Below are 19,794 nucleotides of genomic sequence, written 5' to 3' on the forward strand. Positions count from 1 at the left end.
TCACTTTTATTTGCGGTCTACTTTGTGTTTTGGCATCTTTCTGAACAGTGGGGCAAGTCGAATATATGCGTAAGCATATTACGCTAAAGCTTGGGAACGAGTTCGACACCCAGACACCTATTGCTGTTTTGGAACTAAGGGTGAGTTATGGGGTATATTTACAGTACATTATTATGTACGATATTTTTAATGTGTAATGTTGAGATTATATGAATCTACGAAATTTGAATTGTCACTTTCTTTTATGTGGCCCACTGTTTGGGGGCCTGTGCCCCACTGTGCGAGCCAGAACATGTGCCAACATGACTGTTCAAATAATTAAGCTCTCTTTGGCGTACTCTCGCTCTATCTCGCCGAAAGATCTCTCTCTCGCGCGCTCTCTTCTGTGGGCTCCCCGCAAACTTGCGGTTAATAAAGCAGGGGAAACAACAAAAACACAACAGAGATGGGGGCGTCGTCGCCGCTCTGCCGGCGTCGCTGCCTTCGTGGGGCTTTGGCCGCCGACGCGGCGTCAGTTAAAAAGCGTCGCTTGGTGGAGCTAGCTAGCGATTTTATTTATATTTTTTTTAGATTTATTATTTGTAACTTGTAACTTGTAATCGCGGTTTTTGCGCCCATTTCTTTCGCGAACTTACTCTCTTTTCGCTTTCGGTCTCTCTTCTCCTTTCTTTCTCTCTTTCTCCGCGCTCTCTTCTTCTTCCTGTTCTTCCATTTGTTGTTGACGTCGCGTTGTTGTGCATTTAATTCTTAATTTTTGTCTGTTTTTAGTGTACTTTACATATTTTTTTGTAGTTGTCGTTTCAAATGTGATATAATTTGTTAAGTATTTATTAATAAAACGCGCGGCGAGATAAAAAAAACCCCTATAAAAAACGAGGATTGCGACTGAACACAACAATAAAGGCAAAAAAGAGAGCAACGAAAAGGAGCTGCGAAAGAGAATCAACAAACAACGGATAAAGCTGAGGCAGCAAAAAAGAAAGGAAAACAAAACACAAAAGCAATAACAACCACCAAAAAAATCGGCAAATGCTTATATTTTAAAAAAGCGATTAGATAAAAAATAATTTTTAACAATTATACAAAGGCACTACAAAGAACAAATTCAAAAATTACAAAAAAAAATTATAAAAAATGCAAATCGGACGATCTTCAATAAAACATCAGAAGAATTGAAGAGAATTGTACAATCAATAAAAACCAAGGATCAGCAGATGAATTTTAAAAAGATCTCCAAGCTATTAAAAAAATAACAAAATAATTATTTAAAAACATTACAAGAATTCAGAAAATTTAAAAATCTATTAAAAAAAAACACCTAAAAATGTGCAAATAAATTTAAAAAAAATTATACGAATAAAATATAAGTACTACCTCCCAAGGCATTGCATTTTAAAATAAAACAAAGAGTTAAAACAAAAGATCGCGAGGAATAGTAACTGGGATCTCCTTTAAAAAACGGCCTTAAGATCGCTGAAATAAAGGCGATACCCGCATATCCCTACGCGATATACCAGCCGCAGGAGTTGAACCCGGACCCCGAATTCGAGATGGTGTACTCCACGAACATACTGCTGGCGATCGTGACAATACTGACTGGTGTCTTCATATGGTCCCGCCGCACCTACGTCTATTGGCAGCGCCGCCGGGTGAAGTTCGTCCAGCCCACCCACCTGTTGGGCAACCTGACCCGCGTCCTCCGCCTGGAGGAGTCCTTCGCCCTCCAGCTGCGCCGCTTCTACTTCGACGAGCGGTTCCGCAACGAGCCCGTCGTGGGCATCTACCTGTTCCACCAGCCCGCCCTCCTCATCCGCGACCTGCAGCTGGTCCGCACCGTTCTCGTCGAGGATTTCGTCAGCTTCTCGAACCGATTCGCCAAGTGCGATGGGCGCAGCGATAAGATGGGCGCCCTGTCGCTATTTTTGGCCAAACAGCCCGAGTGGCGCGAGATCCGCACCCGTTTAGCGCCCGCCTTCGCCGGGGCCAAGCTGAAACAGATGTTCTCGCTGATGGAGGAGGTGAGTCACCCCCACCCAATCAGCCGGGTCCCAAGTTCCCAGCGCCACGTCACATGTTCCGAGCCCCTACACCGGTCTACAAGGCCTACACTTTCGGGGGAACTTCGTAAAAACTTTTATTTGCTCTGGAATGGGTTTGGTACTAGACCATAGAGACTATAATATCTTTATCTTGGGTGTGGAAGTTTTTAGATCTACAGATAACAATTTTTTTTTTAGATAATTGTCAAATTCCGAGCACGTATACTGACCTACAAAACATATATCTTTGAGGTCCAGTCTAATTTATTTTAAGTTTAGATGTTCTCTAAAGATTTAATAATATTTTCTCATTCTCATTGAGTTCAAATTTTCCCCTTCGATTCTTTAATTATAAAAATATATTTACCCTGAGCAACAGAATATACCATCTTGATAGACATTAGGCTTTGTCTAGAATTTATATAGGTTGCACTCGAAGAAGGCATGTGAAAGACTGCTGATAAGTGAAAGTCTCCCCAAGCTACCTGTGTTTCTTTGTGGGGCTTATCAAAGCAAACTTGCTTGTTGTTACCGATTTAACACTTTGACAGACTATCTTATCAAAGGTCAACAAATATCGCATTTCTAGAAAGATAGCTCAAAACTATTGTTTTTTGTGTTTTATTTTGTTGCCCAGTGAAATATAAAGTTGTATGCAAATGAAAGGCAAGAAATCAAAATAATCAAAGCGCTTGGCAAAACAAACCAAAAAAGACTATTCATTCTGATAATGCAAATTCTGATGGAACAGTGCTGAGGCTTATGGCAAGAAGGCAAGATATTTAGGGAACTTCTTTAGATTAGGAATATTTAAGATTTAATTTACATTTTTGAGGGGGAAATAGAGAAATAGATTACAGATGATAGTGCAAATTCGGATGGAACAGGGCTGAAGCTTATGACAAGAAGTCAAGATATTTAGGGAACTTCTTTAGGTTAGGAATCTTAAAGATTAAATTTAAATTGAGGGGGAAATAGAGATATAGATTACACTTACCACTAAATAAATATTATGACAAGATATTCAAATGATAAAAATCTTCGGGATATTTAAAGATATAGATTATAGGGGGTTGTCTTACCTTTAAATATCCATAGATGCTTTATTTTCTGTTTCTTGCTCTTCTCCCTTTTTGGGCTATATCCTGGATATATAACCATAGATCGGCTGCGACTTGGACTGGTATCTGAAGCGTCTTACCCGAGATTTACGGCGCGGCGACGCCGAACGCGGGGCCATTGTGAGCATCAAGGATGTGTGTGATCTCTACAACACCGACATGATAGCCAGCATCGCCTTCGGCCTGAGATCCTACAGCCTAAGGAATACGCAATCGGAGATCGGTTCACATTGTCAGGACCTGTTCCGGCCGAATGTCCGTCGAATAATCGACTTGTTTGTGATCTTTTACCTGCCCAAACTGGTGCCGCTGCTGCGGCCCAAACTTTTCACGGAGCCGCACGCGGAATTCCTGCGCCGGGTCATCCAGCTGGTGATCGAGGAGCGGGAACGCGGCGGCGATCTGCGCAACGATCTCATCGAGATGCTGCTGACGCTCAAGAAGGAGGCGGATCTGCAGCAGGACAAGTCGCATTTCACGCACCATCGCGACTTCTTGGCCGCCCAGGCGGCCTCCTTTGAGGTCGCCGGCATCGAGACCTGTTCGGCGAGCATGTCCTTTGCCCTCTACGAGTTGGCCAAGCAGCCGCTAATGCAGTCCCGCCTGCGTCGCGAAATCCGCGAGGCCTTTGCGGACGATCCCAACGGGAAGCTCACCTTCGAAGCCATCTCCCGGATGCAGTTCCTTGACATGGTCGTTGAGGAGACGCTGCGCAAGTATCCGATCGTACCGCTTCTGGAGCGCGAGTGCACGCCGATCAACAAGAAGCGCTTCTACTCGCTGAGGCCGCACGCCGAGTGCTACGCCCGCCGCGGGATGCCCGTGTTCATATCCAACCTGGCCATACATCACGATCCCAAGGTGGGTATGGGGAAGGTTCCCCCAATTTTTGGGATATTCTCGGAATTATTTTTTTGGTTTTTTAAACTCTATAAACAGGGTCTGATTTGGAACACTGGCTTCTTTATAAAGTTACTGATAGGGGGTTGCTGTTGATTTAAAACTACCCTATAACTCGATAGATAACTACCTTTTTTATACGATTTTATCAGGAACCAAACAACATCGTTAATTTTGATTATATTGCAATGTCACACTTTTTACGCCTGCTCATAAGGGGGGGTATACATTTGAATAGATCAATTTAAAAATAATATTAAGCCTTTTAAAATGAAAACTACATATGTATAAAGATTTCTACCCTGGATTTTTGTATACCAATATCTTAAAGTCCCAAAATTGTTATCTTTTTTACAGTACTGGCCGGATCCGGAGCGCTTCGACCCGGAACGCTTCAGTGCCGCGAACAAGGTGCTGCAGGCGCCCATGTCCTACCTGCCCTTTGGGGCCGGGCCGCACAACTGCATTGGGATGCAGATAGGACTGTTGCAGATAAAGCTGGGCCTAGTCTACTTTCTGCACCGCCACCGCGTCGAGATCTGCGACCGCACCGTGGAGCGGATTCAGTTCGACGCCAAGTTCGCGCTGCTGGCCAGCGAACAACGCATTTACCTCAAGGTCGACCGCTTATAGCCGCCGACCCCATGCGCCCATCCGCCCATCCGATATCAGCAGCATTATTTTATGGGTTTTCTGGGGCGGGAGCAGGGCCCCCATCGTCATCTCTTTGTAAATACTTCGGCCTGCCTCAAATAAACTTTGCTACGATCATTTTTTTTTCTAAATACCAACTCAGTTGTCTGTTAATCTTAGTGGAAAATTGGATATGGAAAGGTTTTATGCTTTGTAACATTTATAAACCTATTTATATTGCTTAGGGAGTGTATTTCTATCGGCGTTTTTGCTTGGTGTTATTATTCTGCTGGCATAGTATTTACTTTAGAAATTAATGGTCCAATTTTAGCATAAACAGTATTCTACTAAATGTACCATTAAACATTTAAATGCTACATGTGCATCGTAACCCCCATTTCAGGGGTCAAATTCGCTTTCATCACACTTGTCATTGGTCTGAAATCACTATAAAGTGGGTTTGTCGTTCTGAGCGGGAGCAGTGTCCCCAATCTTCTTATAAATACTTCTTGGGCTTTATTTTCTCCACATGCCACCTCAGCGAACTTTCGTTTAATATTTATTGGCAGGGGGTCGACGGGGAGGGTCCGTCCATTGCGTTCCGTTTCATTCCGCTGATAAGTTATCAGTCGCCCGGGTCTCGAGGCCTTTGCCCGGTGGCCTGATCATTTCGATTCGGATTCGGTTTCGCATTTCGGTCTCGGATCCGATGGGCCGGCCAACTACGTCATCGCTATCGCCCACCGGAGAGCTTCATAAACAAAGTTCAGGTTTCTGGGCGTCTAGAGTTCTACGGGATTAGGGTGGACCGTCAAAAAGCTCGCCGTGAAAGATAAGGTACAATACATCAATAATGTGTTAAATTATGCGATGGTAGTGTAATATTTTTTTATAATTAGGATACAATTTGTAAAGTATTAAAAAAAATCTACTGAACAATTTTTAAAAAATGGTATACCTGTAAATATTTTCAATGAAGTGAAAAATGTTGAACTATGGCGTTGAGAAACTGGAAATAAAAATAGGTAATAAATCATAACTTCTACTAGCAACTTAGAGGTAAAACGGGGTTCAACCAGTTCCCGTTCCCCCGCAAAGCTTAAAGTTCAAGTTCAAGCCTCATACGATCTTTCGATATTCTCGCGAAAACCGGTTGCAAGTAGCTAATTTGTGGCCAATTAAAATTAACATAAGACTGACGGAATTGGGTAACCAGCGCCTGGACCCGAGGAAAATAAAACACTTGACAGCTGTCATTCGATTAATGGGAATTCCTCAAGTCTCAACGTTCTTTGTACACTTGAAATATGGATGATCTTAACTAAGTGATGAATAAAAGTGTTTTCTGTACTATTAAAAAATAATTTTATGATTATTATTAAAAAAATGAATGTCTATCTAGAGGTATTTCACTGATTTAGTTTAATTTTTTCCGTGTACTTGATTCTTCTTTAATGTTGTTTCTTTCCATACAGCACACCGACATCGGCGTTGGCGGCGTTATGCAAATGCTCACACCCAAAGGAGGGAAAACAAGCGGAAAACCGAAGGGTTTTCGTGATTTCCTTGGAAAAGTGCGTGCGCAACTCTTTGAGGGTAAAACCCGCTCGTTTTTCCACTGCGCTGGTCAGTTTTTATTAGACCGCGAAAAATCAACAGTGGCCGGCTCGTCGGGGTGGTCCGTTTTCCGCTTTTCCGATCTGATCCTTTGCCATATAGCCGCCTTCCATTTTTGTGTTTGGTCCTTGCGCGCACGCCGCTAAAAGGGTTTTATTACAGCCTCCCGTAAAATGTAATGTCATAAAGTTCCGAGAGCAAATATTGTAGGGGACTACACGGCGCAAAAAAATGTGTATTTATGGGGATACACACTGAGTTCCGATACTCAATGAATATATATACGATTCAATAATATAAGTTTAATAAAAGTTTACAATTATTTAATTCAGAATTTATATTTTAGTATGTAAATATAAAAAAATAATATAGGTTAGCATTAATAAAAAATAAGGGTACACTCATAGATAAGAAGAAATGGAAACAAGAATATTTTTATAATATCAAAGATTGGACTATCATATCGTATCCTTTGTTTTTGTGTGACTTGGCTCTTACCAAAGCATTTCTGTTATTTTGTAAATTCGACTTCTAGACTTTTTTGGCCAGTGTACGATCTGGATGAAACATTTGTTTTTCGCTGCGAGTGAATGAAAGGGGAAAGAGTTGCACTCAGCCTCCTTCTGCAGTTGCAGTTGCTGTTGCCTTCTGGGAATCATTTGCGCCCTCAACCTTCCGCTGACCCATCGACCTGGGCTAATTTACATAAACCTACGCAAACATCACAGAAATAACAAACATTGCATTCCCGAAAGGATGAACCAATAGCCCAGATGTTGTTTTGCACAGAAAGAAACCTAGCTTGGGGTAAGTTAAAAGAAAACGTTACTTAAGGCTTATTAAATATATATAAATTAGTAAAAATAGGTACAATGCATAGAAAAGTTAGGGCCTGTAAATTCCAAGAGATAATATCAATAAAATGTTGTACAATATGGAACCGAACTTTGAGAGATAAAATATCTCTAAAAAAAATCCTAAATACCTATCAATCAAGTTAAATATAAACAAGGAGAATTGAAAGTGTTAATAATTTTCTTGATATAAAAATGAACAGTTTTTAAAAATAAAACAAAATCTCTAAAGATCTTTAGCATGTGTATCTAAAAGTTCAAACTATTTTTAGATGCTTAAATATTTTTTAAAAAACTTTTCGAAATTATAAACGTTTTTAACAAATTCTGTTTTTTAAAAAGCGCAAAAGGTGACCATTTCTAACAAAAACCTTATATTCAATATATGAAAATTGTAATAGTCTTCCATATACCCACAGCTCGACCAGTTGAATTTTTTCGAATGTAGTCCGTAGTTTTTGGACCCAATTAGAGCCCCGACTCCCACGCACGTGTTCTCTTTTGGGCCCTGCACTTGTCGGCTCCCATTCCCCTAACTTTTTCGGGGTTTCCACCGACGGATCCCTCTGACAGTTGCTGTTGTTACGGTTCACCATGACCAACGCCAACAATTACCGCCGCAATTCTATTGTCTCTCGATTTCCTGGGCCCCTGCACATGTAGATATATGTATATATACATTTTTTATAGCTCATTTCCCACATGTCGCGGAGTTTTGCCCTCTTCGGGAATGACACTTCGGAACCATTTTAATGAGCCCAAATTACTCGCTTTAAACAGAAAAAAAGAAGAAAAAACGAAGGGAAAAACACTGGATGCACATGTCCAGTCGATCGGGCGGAAGTTGCCATTAGCCGTTAACCATTATCCATTAACCATTCACCAGTTGGCTTCGATCCTCAAGATCCTCATCGATCTGCGAAGACAAAACCAATTAAGACTGTCAAACAAATTTTAAGCGCCATCGGAATTATGATTATTAATGAGGGTTCATTGTTTATGGCTCAATTTTGGGAGAGTTTCAAAGATATGGGAAAAAATATCATCAACATTAGTCAGCCATTTGTTCAAGTTGTTACCTTTGGCAACTATTTTATTGATTTTTACCCTCTTTTAAATGTTAATTATTTTTCAATCTTTCCTGCACTTGAAGCTTGAATAATTTAATTTCCTGTTATACGTCTTATGGCTTATTTTGTGTGAGTCTAAACTTTCTCTATATTAGCAACAAAGTTAGGTTTATTTCTGCATTTAAATACTGGGCTTTGATGTTCAGTTCCTCCGCCTTTCTTTTCGTTTTTGATTTTCCCTTACAAGTGGCCGGAATGCGTTTTACGAGCTCATCTGGCGGATCGTTTCGCACATTTCGCACAATCTGTAACTCGATTTGTGTATCTGTGAGGTAAACAAACTCAAACTCAAACGCAAACTCAATCCATGGGATGCACAAAAGATGCGACAGATATTTATGAATGAATGCGGCAACTTGTGTGCCTCCCCGATGCCCCGATTACCCGATTCGCATCTTAATTCGAAGGGGATGGCCATATGGATCATGGATAATGGATAATGGATAATGGAATGTCGTGTAACCCAAGAAGTTGCCTCACTTCTCTACGCTTCGTTTATCAGTTACATTACCATGCGTATCTCTCGGATACTTCCGCCTTGGCTCTTTTTACCTGGCGCTACTTGGGTTTTCCTCGAGGACTCGCCATCCCCATCCTCATCCACATCCTCGCCCTCGTCTTCATCATCATTTTCATCGCAGCTCCCAGAGGAAGTTCCAATTTGCTACGTCAATGAACCATGGCCCTGATTTGCTCATCAAGTGCCTGTCCTCTCTGGTTCCCAGTTACCAGTTCCCTGGGCTCTCATCGTCCTAGTCCTTCGTCCTGGGCTTGTACATTTTACTTTTTTATTTTTCATACTCCACCCCAGGACCTTGCTCGCATTTCTTGAATCCATTCGTTGGTTGGGTGCTTTTTTTTGGGCCTGTGATTTCTGACACGGCGCTGACTGTCGGCTGTCAGCAAAAATCATCTTTGAATACGGACTAGCGAGGGGAGAACTTAAAGTTTTTACATGAAATTACTTGTCCGTTATGGAGAATATAACTAGTCCAAGCAGAGGATTTAAGTCTAAAGACATTCTGATGCAGGATATTAATAATTACTTAAGTCGTAAGACACTAATATGCTTTAGTTGATATGAAATTGTAAGCATGTGATGCTATATAATAAATGATAAATGATAAATGATGAGATATGAATAATATTAGCCAAATAATTCGAGAATTTATAAGTAATATTAAGTAAATGATTGATAATAAATTAATAATGTTAGTCCCTAGCCAATCTGGCTTTAAGCTGTGCCTCCACCTTTAGTTTATTTCTAAATTGTATTTTTTTTTTAAACCAACTCGAAACTTCTCGAGCCCACCTCGTAACCTTATATCCTTGTTACATGTCTTGGGGGCTCCAACTTTACTACTGCTCAAAAAGCTGCGCCAAATTGTCTGTTTACATTAAATGCATAAATTATGCAGCATTTCATTTACTTATTTATGTTTGCCCTGCGAACAATCGCTTTGATTCCGCCACTTCAACCAAAATGCCAAATGCATAAAATATGTCAGTCGGCCATGGGAATAAACATATATACATATCTACCATGCTGTACATACACAAAACATATCATTGTTCAATTTCATTTTGTATGCATTTCACTGCTGATGATTACTTTTTCACGGATATTCATGGTTGTTGCCCGGTTTTTGCCCATTTTGATGCCCTAATGATGATGTCTCTCAGTTTTGGGTCATTTGCCGGCGGGTCGAAAAACCCTCCCTTTTCCGCCACTGTTTCCACTGTTTCTGGGTTTCAATTTAACCACCGGGTCCACAAATCTCGAAGACCAACCCCCTGAAACGATAGTAAAAGTTGACAGTTATGTGTTGATGACAATGTCGACAACGCCCAGCGGAAAAAAAACCCTCCATCTATATTATATGTATCCCCGTCCCGCTGACTTTTCCTCTCATCCCATCTTGGGTGGCGTGTTTTCGACGCTACTTAGTCGTGTAATGACCAACTTAGTAGGCACTGGAGCCCAGCAAATCAGTATTCGGCTGTCTAATGGTAAATTGCACAACCCAAAAATGGCAGCTTCCTTGGTAAAAATTACAGAACCCAATCTTCAATATGAAGAATGGTTAAATATACCCAATGAAATACCCTCCTAAAAATATTTTATATTTTCAAAAAACCAATTTCGATCTGATTCATTAAGAAAATTTAAACATCGTTATAATCTATATCCTTTATAACCAGCTTTCAATAGTTATGTTAAAGAGAATGTCACAAAATTTTTATTTTATTGGAGAAATATTAAAGCGTCATCTGAAACACTAAGATTATTTTATAGATTAAGATTATTTTACTAAAAATTGAGATCCCAAAAAAGATACAAATTCAAAAAATTGGCCATTCCAAAGATATAATAATTATTATTTTAAAAATAATCCATTTGAATTCTTAGTTTTCCAAAGATATAATAAAACCTTCTTTTTAATTTTTATGTTAATAAGTAAAATAACGGTGTTCGTATTGCTCACCCACAATTTTTGTTTTTGATCTTCAACTTTTTAGCTTGCCGGCATGATTAGCGATTCTTTTCTGGTGTCGCAAAAGATTTCCAGCTAACAAATATCTGTATAGAATTTTCCTGTCTGTGTGTTCCGCCGTCTTCAAAGGGCTGCCGACCCAAAATATTTTCATTAGGCGTTAATTATGCCCGAGGCAAAATATTTCCGTGTAAACTGGGCAGGACATTTGTACCTCAGCATGATCGGCATTTTTGCATTGACCACGGCACTAATGACTGCATTTCATATGCATCCTTTTCTTTTTTTGCTAGTTTTTTGCCAATCATCAGGAGACTAAAGGGTGGAACAACCGAAAAATAGAAACCGGCATCCCGAAAGGAAGTTGCCCGCCAAACGTAATTTATAACCAGGCGATCCCGAGGTCCTGACAATGCAACTGCAAAGTTTCAAAGCAGACTTTAAACATTTTCGTTGTATTTTTTCCATTTTTGGGGGGGAAGAGCGAACAGAAGTTGGCACTGGAATTAAAACGAAAAATTGCAATCCACCCTGTCATTAGATGGCATCAATTGTTCGGTCCCGGCGCACAAGGGACTCTCCATACATATATATGTCGAACGACTAAAGGACTCTTTTGTCCTGGAATCGAACGGGGCTCGTTGACAGGGGGATATAAATGTTGTGATTTCTTAATTTTTGTTTGCATTTTTCTCGAATTTAGTAGGCTGTTGAGGTAATTACTCTAATTATATGGCCCTGGTCCCAGTTTAGGGGTAGTTCCCCATTTCCGCACCACTCACAAGAAGGTCATCGAGAGCCCTAGACCCCGTAAATCGAATTCGGAATCGGAACTCGAGAGCGGGATCACTTAAGAGAGATATTCCAATTTCAGGCGGGTGTCACTGCTGCGACACCATGGCTTTAAGAAGTACTTGACTAGTTCGGGGGTTGTTGTAGAAGAAATCCCCTTTTGAAAAACAGTTTAACTAAGCTTCTTCCCTAAAATGGCTCTCAATATTCATATTATAAGTTCTTAATATATGTGTATATAATTTTGATCTTGCTATTGTCAGGTATATTGAATATCTAAATCAGGTTAGCCTTGGTATTCCATATTTTTTTAATGCAAACTCAGGAGCCTCTGCTTTCAAACTCAACCTTACTACCTAGGGTTTTCTCGGAGATTTCTCATTGTGTTTTTAGTTGCCAGCCCAGTAAGATCAGAAATTTCACAAAATTTAAGTCAGCTAGAAAATATCACAAAATTTATTTTTTTGTTAAAATTATTGAGAGTATTAAAAGTAAAAAACGATGCAGCCCCAAAAAGATATGTGCAAATGTTTGTTTAACATAACGCGTTCCGTTCAGCAAAGTGAGTTAGTCGGCGATTTCCGAAACGTTTCGGTGTTCACACTACTACAATTTCAAAATTATATCGCTGATTTTATATAACATTATCCTTGAAAGACGGGCACGTAATCGCATATTTGACGGTTAAAAAATATATTAAAGATATTTCGTTGTCCATTTGTTGTAACGTTTCTTTTCCTACGGGTTGTATTTGATAAAATTCAAGCAGTGTATTCGGTGCCGACCGCGGATTCAAAAGATCATTGCGATATAATTTTTCTGCTGATAAAACGGTTAATTTTATATATTTTTTTATTTATCACAGCTTGCGCCTATAGCACTAAGCGCTATTTCCTGGCCATGCAGGCCCTAAACGCCCGAAAGATCCCGGAGTCGAATGTACCCGGAAAGGAGGCGGATGTTACTGCCGGCGGTGGATGGCGTGGCATCCAAGCTGGCGACCGCCTTCCTACGGCCGTAAGTCTGGTCAGACGTAATCTTCCGGGATCGGTTAGGAACGAGGTGAACACTGCATTCCAGCAGTACGGAAAATCGATGACCGATTTGGCCAAAAGTGCTCGCAAAATGTACAAGACTGCACGATTGAGAAATATTGCTCCACAGCCATCCGTAATGGAGAAAGTCAGTAAGTTCATAGTTCGAGGAACATCCCATTTACCTTTCATATCATTTTTACTAATTCTATGAACTTATTCACCTTTTATAGATATCCTAGGCTTGGGTCCTGTAAAACCTCAAGAACAAAGCGCTTGTGCCATAACCGAGCGCCTTACCAAGCTGTTCTTCCAGGACCCCTGGGATTTTCCGAAGAGTGGAGACTCAAACAAATGAGGCATATCGTTGAGGCATCTAAATCGTATACTATGGATCTCATTCAAGCGGTAGCTCGAAGACATTTAAAAAAACGCAAATGTTTGTAACTTTGTAACGTTTTTTTAAGTACAATGTCTAGTTACCATCAACTGTTGTGTTTTTTAATATTTTTCAGGTTTTTTTTCCAAATGGGGGTGGTTAATAAATCTGAAACATTTTTACCCTATTAAGAAACATTATAAATTCTATATTAAAACGTAAAGGGACAACAGATCCAAGTTAAATACATCTCTGAAAAAGTAACATTCTGCATGGTCCCAAAATACAAGTTGTCTTGTCGCAAACTCTGCTGCTGGTCATGATCTATATAGGTTTCAGACCACTCCTGATAAGTTATACGGTTTTGAGCAGATGTAAAATATTATTCCTAAACCATTCAGTGTTTTAAGAAATGATGATCCTCCCATAATAAAAATACGTCGTTTCTGGTTTTGTTAAAATACATTTATTTTTACAATTACTTATATCAAGTATTAAAATACAACAAATTTTTCCATCTATCCTAAAGGGTTTACTTTTTACGAGAATCCTGTAATATGATGCGTGGTCCAATGGTACAAGTTGTCAAGTCGAAAACTCCGCTGCCGATCAGGATCTACATGGGTTTCAGACCACTCCTGATAATTACGGTTTTATGCGGATATATTTGAAGAGCTTCCTGTGAAGGGGAGTAAAGTCAAGGTTATATATGGGACTTTGGACCTTAAAGACTTGCTCTATAATTTGGTGTGCTCCTTTTTCGCGCGGCCTAGTGATGTCTTATTCTGCCGAGAGCTGAGAGGTCGCAAAGTTTCAAGCAGGCTGATTCCCTGGAGTATTCCTCCCGGGTTCGTGTCTTGTCCATCTCCTCGGCGCGGAATTTGTGCAGCTCCGCCACGGACTTGGCCAGTTCTTGGAGGCTGATCTTGGCCTGATTCGACGGTGGTGAATTGCTGCCGGATGCCGCATTGGGAATTTCTGGACGGGCCGGGATCTCAGACTGCGATTCAGTCTGGAATTAGGAATAAAATTAAATCATTGTATAAACATCATATATTGGAAATCAAACAGTTGTGAGATTACTAAACATTAGGAATAGGGATTCTAATAATAAAGTTTGGTTTTAACAAAACTATTATTATATTATATGCTTATATGTATATGGTATGGTATCTTTGCACTCACCTGGTAATTTGTAGTGGTCATCCTGGGTGGTCTTTGCATGTACCGGTGCTGCTGGATTTTTCCCGTTGCTGCCAAAACGGTGGCCGACATCCAGGAGCCTGGCTTGGTGTTCTCCTGGTTCCGGACAGGTGAGTACTCCCTGGGAACGGCCTGTTGCCTGGAAGGCTCACGCTCGCCCAGCACCTCCTTCTTGGGGATCATGCGATCCAGCTCATCCTGGTTCCGCTCCTCCAGCTTTTGCTGCTCCTCCATGAGACTGCGCATCCTGTTCTGGATCTTGCGGCGCTCTTCGATTTGGCGCACCTTGTCCAGAGCACTGATCACATCCTCAGAATCGGAGCTCAAGTCGGGATTGGCAGGTTGATAGCCACGTAGGCTGTTCTGCTTGACAGATCATATAAAATTGGGTATTTTATATTAATGACTATTATTTCAACCAACCTGCTCCCTGGCAGCTATTCTAGTCTGCTGCCACATTTCCTGCAGACGATTGGTGTCAATTTTAAACGTGGAGTAGGGCTTCTCATCCTGCTCATCGATGACTCTATCAGCCGGGAATCTCTGGAGTGTTGGCCAGTTGAAGAAATTGGTTTTGGGATTTAGAGGGGGGCGCCTCACGAACTTCGGCTTCTTCCGGGAATTCCCCGAGAAGTTGCGGAATAGTAAGCCACACGACTCTGCGATAGGTCGGATTGCTAGGAAAAAACAGAAAAAAAAACGGAAAAATCAGAAATTGTTCAAATTAAAAGAAAATTTGGAAGAGGAGCAGAAGATTCAACACCGATGTCATAACCACTCTATTCTAAAGAACCAAATGTAACGAATGCACCGCGCACAAAGAACTTATGTTACTCACTTAATGCTTTGAATCCTCTACGGAGCATTTTTATATTTATTTAAAAAACAGATTGAGAAATTTAGTTGTAAGAAATATCCGAATACTGCTAGAATGAAAAAAAACTGGACTTTCCGATTACATTTGTAGACGAATACTAAGTCAACGGCAACTTTCTTTCCACATTTAATAAATGAGAAAACGTAGGCTACTGGGGCTACAAATTTTTTTCAGGTTTTAAACTGAGTTTTTCGAAACTCCAGTAATAGTTTTATAATCTGCCCTCCCTTTTCTATCCAACACCTCATTAGCAACCATTTTCGCTGACGATCCTACGGTTACATCATCTAGACCTTGGTCATAAATCCCAGGATCATAAAAAAGATATTCGCGTTTTTTCTCCCATTTTTTTCGCTGTAAATCGACGGAAGAAAAAACTGAGCTACAGAACTAAAAAACTGAACTCAAGACTCACCGTAACCAAGGCAAGTTTCGTTATTTTTTTGTTCGCTCGTGGCGATTTTTTTATTATTTGATTTACAGTCTCGGTTCGCCGATTGCGTTTTGCGTAATGTTGTCTAGAGTTTTTCAATTTTTCACCGGAATTCAGTGTTCCTCGCCTTTTTATGACGCGTGGATATATCCTTTTTGTGCCTCGCTTTTTTGTGTGTTCATTTTTTCCTCCAGTTGCGTGCAGTTCCAGTTTTTTAGGCTGACACGCGAGGATCCTCGTTCGCAGAAGGATCCTGGCCTGGATTTTTATGGCTTACGCAATCCGAGATGCCGATCCCGAAGATCCTTAGCCGTAAATCCAGGCAGAAGGCCCACACAGCCCAACAGCTGCCCGAAGAAGTGTGCGCAAAAAATGAAGACCGGGCCTGTTAATAGCGGAACCAAATTCGCCAACAAAAATAATATCAAATATCAATTGTATAAATAGTAATGTTTGTTGATTCAATAGCGAGCCATCTGTATGAAAATAGGCCCATAGCTGTTAGACAACAAATATCTATTTGTTTAACATAGCTGTTTATATTGTATGGCCTAAACAATATATGAAATGTATGAGAGCAGATATTGTTTGGAAACATTTTAAATACATTTTTAATCATATGAAGAAAACAATTATAAAAAAAAAATAATATAAGTATAAATAAGCATTGGGTAATATATATATTTATGATTCAGATTATATCAAATGTAAAAGATAATTTTTTAGATAAACTAAGAGAATATGAGATATTGCGATAATATTTTTTTTATAACCATGAAAATCGAGATAAAAGACCTAACACAAAAGGCCATCTATTTCTGCCAGTGACCTTTGCAAACAATTCTACAAAAGATCTATATACGTATATGTCGGCATAGTCTATAATTTTCTTGATAATACAAAAATAGTCATGGTCGTATTAGGAATATATATATTATTTTATTCAGATAATACTTTTTACATTTGCAATAAAATCGAAGTGTAACTCCCAACAAAAAGAACATCTATTTCTGCCAGTGACCTTAGCGAACCTTCCTATAAAAAATCCATATACCTATATATTTCGATGCCAGGTTCCCCGTCGATCTGGCAAAACAATGCGGGGTCCTCGAGTTCCTTTCTGTTTTCCTTGGCTTCCGGGGTGGCTTCCTTGGATTCCGATTCGCAGCTCTGCTCATCCATTGACTTTTTGTGTCAAATTGAGTTATTCACATTGCACATGGGCAGATTTCGATAATGCCTCGGTGAATTGATATCCTGTTGCGTTGTTTGCACAAAAATATTTACCCAACTCATAATTGAAGTGTCTGCAATTTTTGCGCCATTTGTGCATGTCCTGGTGATGCCGATTCTCATTCCCATTCCCATTCCCATTCCGATCCCGATGCTTTGGGCATTTGTGAATTTTTGTCATTTCGGGCACCCCACGTGGCAGTTGGCTGCCTGATTATGTTGTCGAGTGTCCTGCCGAAATCCTGGGGAAATCTTGTTTAGTCACCGAGCAAATTCCTGCTGCCCTAATTGTTGTCATTAGGTGAGGTGTGTTTTGTGTTTTCCGCACTCTGTATTCTGTACTCTGTATTCTGCATGTGTGTGGCCATTGGAGAAAAACACGAGAATATCTGGCATTCATTCTTGGCCAGAACTGGTCAGAACACTCAAAGGACCTTAGGTGGCAGGGCCACCTGCATTGGCTTTGTCCTCAATCTTGGCCATTAGTTAATGGCCCAAACGGGCACAAAGAGTTTGGCCAATTTGGGTGGCATCTGCCGATGAAGATGTCTCTTTTTCATGAATGACAACCGCCGTCCTGGAGAGTGCTCCTTTTAAAGGTCAAGAAGCACTCGAAAGTGCACTCGAAACCTCAGTCGAGTCAGGGGGTATCTTGGAAAATCCTAAAACGAAACCTGAAAAACCAAAAATAACTAAAAGTATTTGTTTTTGATTTTTAAGGTACTTAAAAAATATAGATTGCTGTAAAAATGCATAATAAAAAAATAAAACCATCCAAAATAATTTGCTATATTTTTTTCTATTATATATATGTATGTATAAATGTCTTTTAACACATAAGGGGTATTAAAAAGAGGCCTAAATGAAAATCTAAAAAATTATTCTTTATAAAAATGTAAATATAATTTTTTGTAACTAGCATATGAATATTATAATAAATTTGTTAGTACAATATCTTATAACGAAAATCAAAAACCTTTTTATATATTCATAAATTTATGTAACATATTTTTAGAGGCATAGATCTTTTTTCTAGTTTTTGTTTTTTAAAAATAGGCATTTTAAAAATATATGTGCAATGTACATATTATGTATTGATATTTTCGTATAATTAGTTCACAAAAATGAACAATATTTTATGAGGAAAATCAAAATCAATATTAGTACATCTTAGTATACCCATTTAGTACACCTATTTGATTGATATCTTAATTTCCCTATTTTCCTGCAATCCTTTCTCCCATCAGGTCATGGATTTAAGGGAGTCTTATACATATATCCAGCATATCCCTGACTGATTCCCATACGGATGTCGCTCCGGTTATCTTGTGCGATTTTTCCACGACTTAGTCTTGGCATATCTGAAAATCAAACAGATAAATTGCCGGCATTTTCCGCTCACGTGTGTGTATGCCTCACATGTAACCGCTTTGCAACCCCTTTCCTTTCTGTTGGGTGGTGCTCCGGTTTTCTGCGCTTATTTCCAGCCATGAAAATAAATTGGCATTATTAGGCGAAGCGGCTCAGCGAAAATTGATTATTGACAAGAGTCGCATTAAGCGCCGTTTTATGAGCCAAAAGGAAAAAATGCACAAGCCAGGCATTAAGGTTCGTAATGCGGTTCGAGCTGTCCTTGAAAAATCCCACGACACCCCCTAAAAAAGCTGGAAAAGGGATTGGGAAACTTTGTCTGGGGTTTTTATACCCTCGCCGGTGATACATTGTGACTTTCTGTGGGAGTCGCAAAGGGTTACGAATAGCGTTTAATATTATGTCTTATTTGTATGCTAAGGCTCAAATTGTTTATAGCATTTTATATGAATTTATATTTTTGTCGAGAAAATCGTTATTTTTAAGCCGTTTTATGTTGTTATTCAGTCAATTTGGGGCGCATAACCAAACGAACGACTGTTATGAGCAGCTAACAACCAAGGCTATCGATCCCTACCACTTTTTAGGATATTTATTTTTTGACAAATTTTTGCATTTTTTACATCACCTATTTTTGCGAAAATTGATCAAAAATTAAAGTTTCCAGTTTTCAATGTCAATCGATTGGGAATTTAACTACGAGCTCAACGAGGTATCACATTCCATATTCTGACCTCATTTCGCAATTTGCCGATCAAAATACTGATTTTTTTTTGTGCAAAAATAGGGAATGGTATTTTTTGACGAAAAATACGTTATTCTTAAGTCGTTTTTAAGTCGTAATTTAGTTAAATCGGGGCGCACAACAAAAAGACCGACTGTTATGAGCAGTTAAGAACCAAGGCTATCGATCCTTACCACTTCTTGGGAAATTTATTTTTTGACCAATTTTTGGATTTTTTTTAATCATCCATTTTTGCGAAAAGTGGCCAAAAATTAAAGTTTTTAGACTTAAATGCCAATCGATTGGGAATTGAATTACAAGCTCAACGAGGTATGACATTACTTATTCTGGATCCATTTCGCAATTTGTCAACGAAAAAACTGATTTTTTTGTGCAAAATAAAGGAGGACTATTTTTAGACGAAAAATACCGTATTTTTAAGCCGATTTTAAGTCGTAATTTAGTCAAATCTGGGCGCACAACAAAAAAACCGACTGTTATAAGCCGACAACAACCAAGGCTATCGATCTCTATCACTTTTCGGGAAATTTATTCTTTGACCAATTTTTGGATTTTTTTAAGGGGTTGTATCATCTGTTTTTTTGAAAAATTTTCAAAAATTTAATTTTTCAGATTTAAATGCCAGTTGATTGGGAATTTAATTACGAGCTCAACGAAGTATCACATTCGTTATTCCGATCTCCTATCACAATTTGTCGACCGAAATACTGATTTTAGTTGCGCGAAAATTAGGGACTATCATTTCGAACAGAAATGTCTATTTATATCAGTATTACAGTCGAAATTTGGGCACTTGAAATATATTTAATGATATTAGAAAGGGTATTTCCATGTTCGACTCTTTCATTTTATTCGTTTAACCCTTTCGTTTTACCCATCGCCCCTGCATTAATTATGAGAATCTGTCGCCTGCTCGAGAAAAGGGGGTGTGAAAAACT

General features: G+C 39.4%; 3 protein-coding genes across 3 annotated transcripts; 2 read left to right on the forward strand and 1 right to left on the reverse strand.

Annotated features, from left to right (window-relative positions):
* The first annotated feature begins 885 nt into the window (after positions 1–885).
* On the forward strand, positions 886–4,934 carry LOC119556792 (probable cytochrome P450 6v1). The gene is made up of 3 exons (XM_037869229.1): positions 886–2,018; positions 3,203–4,021; positions 4,418–4,934. Exons 1-3 carry the CDS (start codon positions 1,551–1,553, stop codon positions 4,691–4,693), a joined length of 1,563 nt encoding a protein of 520 aa, XP_037725157.1. The 5' UTR covers positions 886–1,550; the 3' UTR covers positions 4,694–4,934.
* A 7,029-nt stretch (positions 4,935–11,963) lies between these two features.
* LOC119557254 lies at positions 11,964–13,104 on the forward strand. Its single transcript, XM_037869938.1, has 3 exons — positions 11,964–12,143; positions 12,447–12,767; positions 12,849–13,104. Exons 1-3 carry the CDS (start codon positions 12,083–12,085, stop codon positions 12,971–12,973), a joined length of 507 nt encoding a protein of 168 aa, XP_037725866.1. The 5' UTR covers positions 11,964–12,082; the 3' UTR covers positions 12,974–13,104.
* Positions 13,105–13,463: 359 nt separating this feature from the next.
* Positions 13,464–15,177, reverse strand: LOC119556875. The gene is made up of 5 exons (XM_037869351.1): positions 15,036–15,177; positions 14,621–14,874; positions 14,180–14,560; positions 13,731–14,006; positions 13,464–13,673 (listed from the first exon to the last, which is right to left on the reverse strand). Exons 1-4 carry the CDS (start codon positions 15,061–15,063, stop codon positions 13,764–13,766), a joined length of 906 nt encoding a protein of 301 aa, XP_037725279.1. The 5' UTR covers positions 15,064–15,177; the 3' UTR covers positions 13,464–13,673; positions 13,731–13,763.
* Between the last annotated feature and the right edge of the window lie 4,617 nt (positions 15,178–19,794).

Source organism: Drosophila subpulchrella, chromosome X, assembly GCF_014743375.2.
Source record: "Drosophila subpulchrella strain 33 F10 #4 breed RU33 chromosome X, RU_Dsub_v1.1 Primary Assembly, whole genome shotgun sequence".
NCBI classification, from domain to species: domain Eukaryota; kingdom Metazoa; phylum Arthropoda; class Insecta; order Diptera; family Drosophilidae; genus Drosophila; species Drosophila subpulchrella.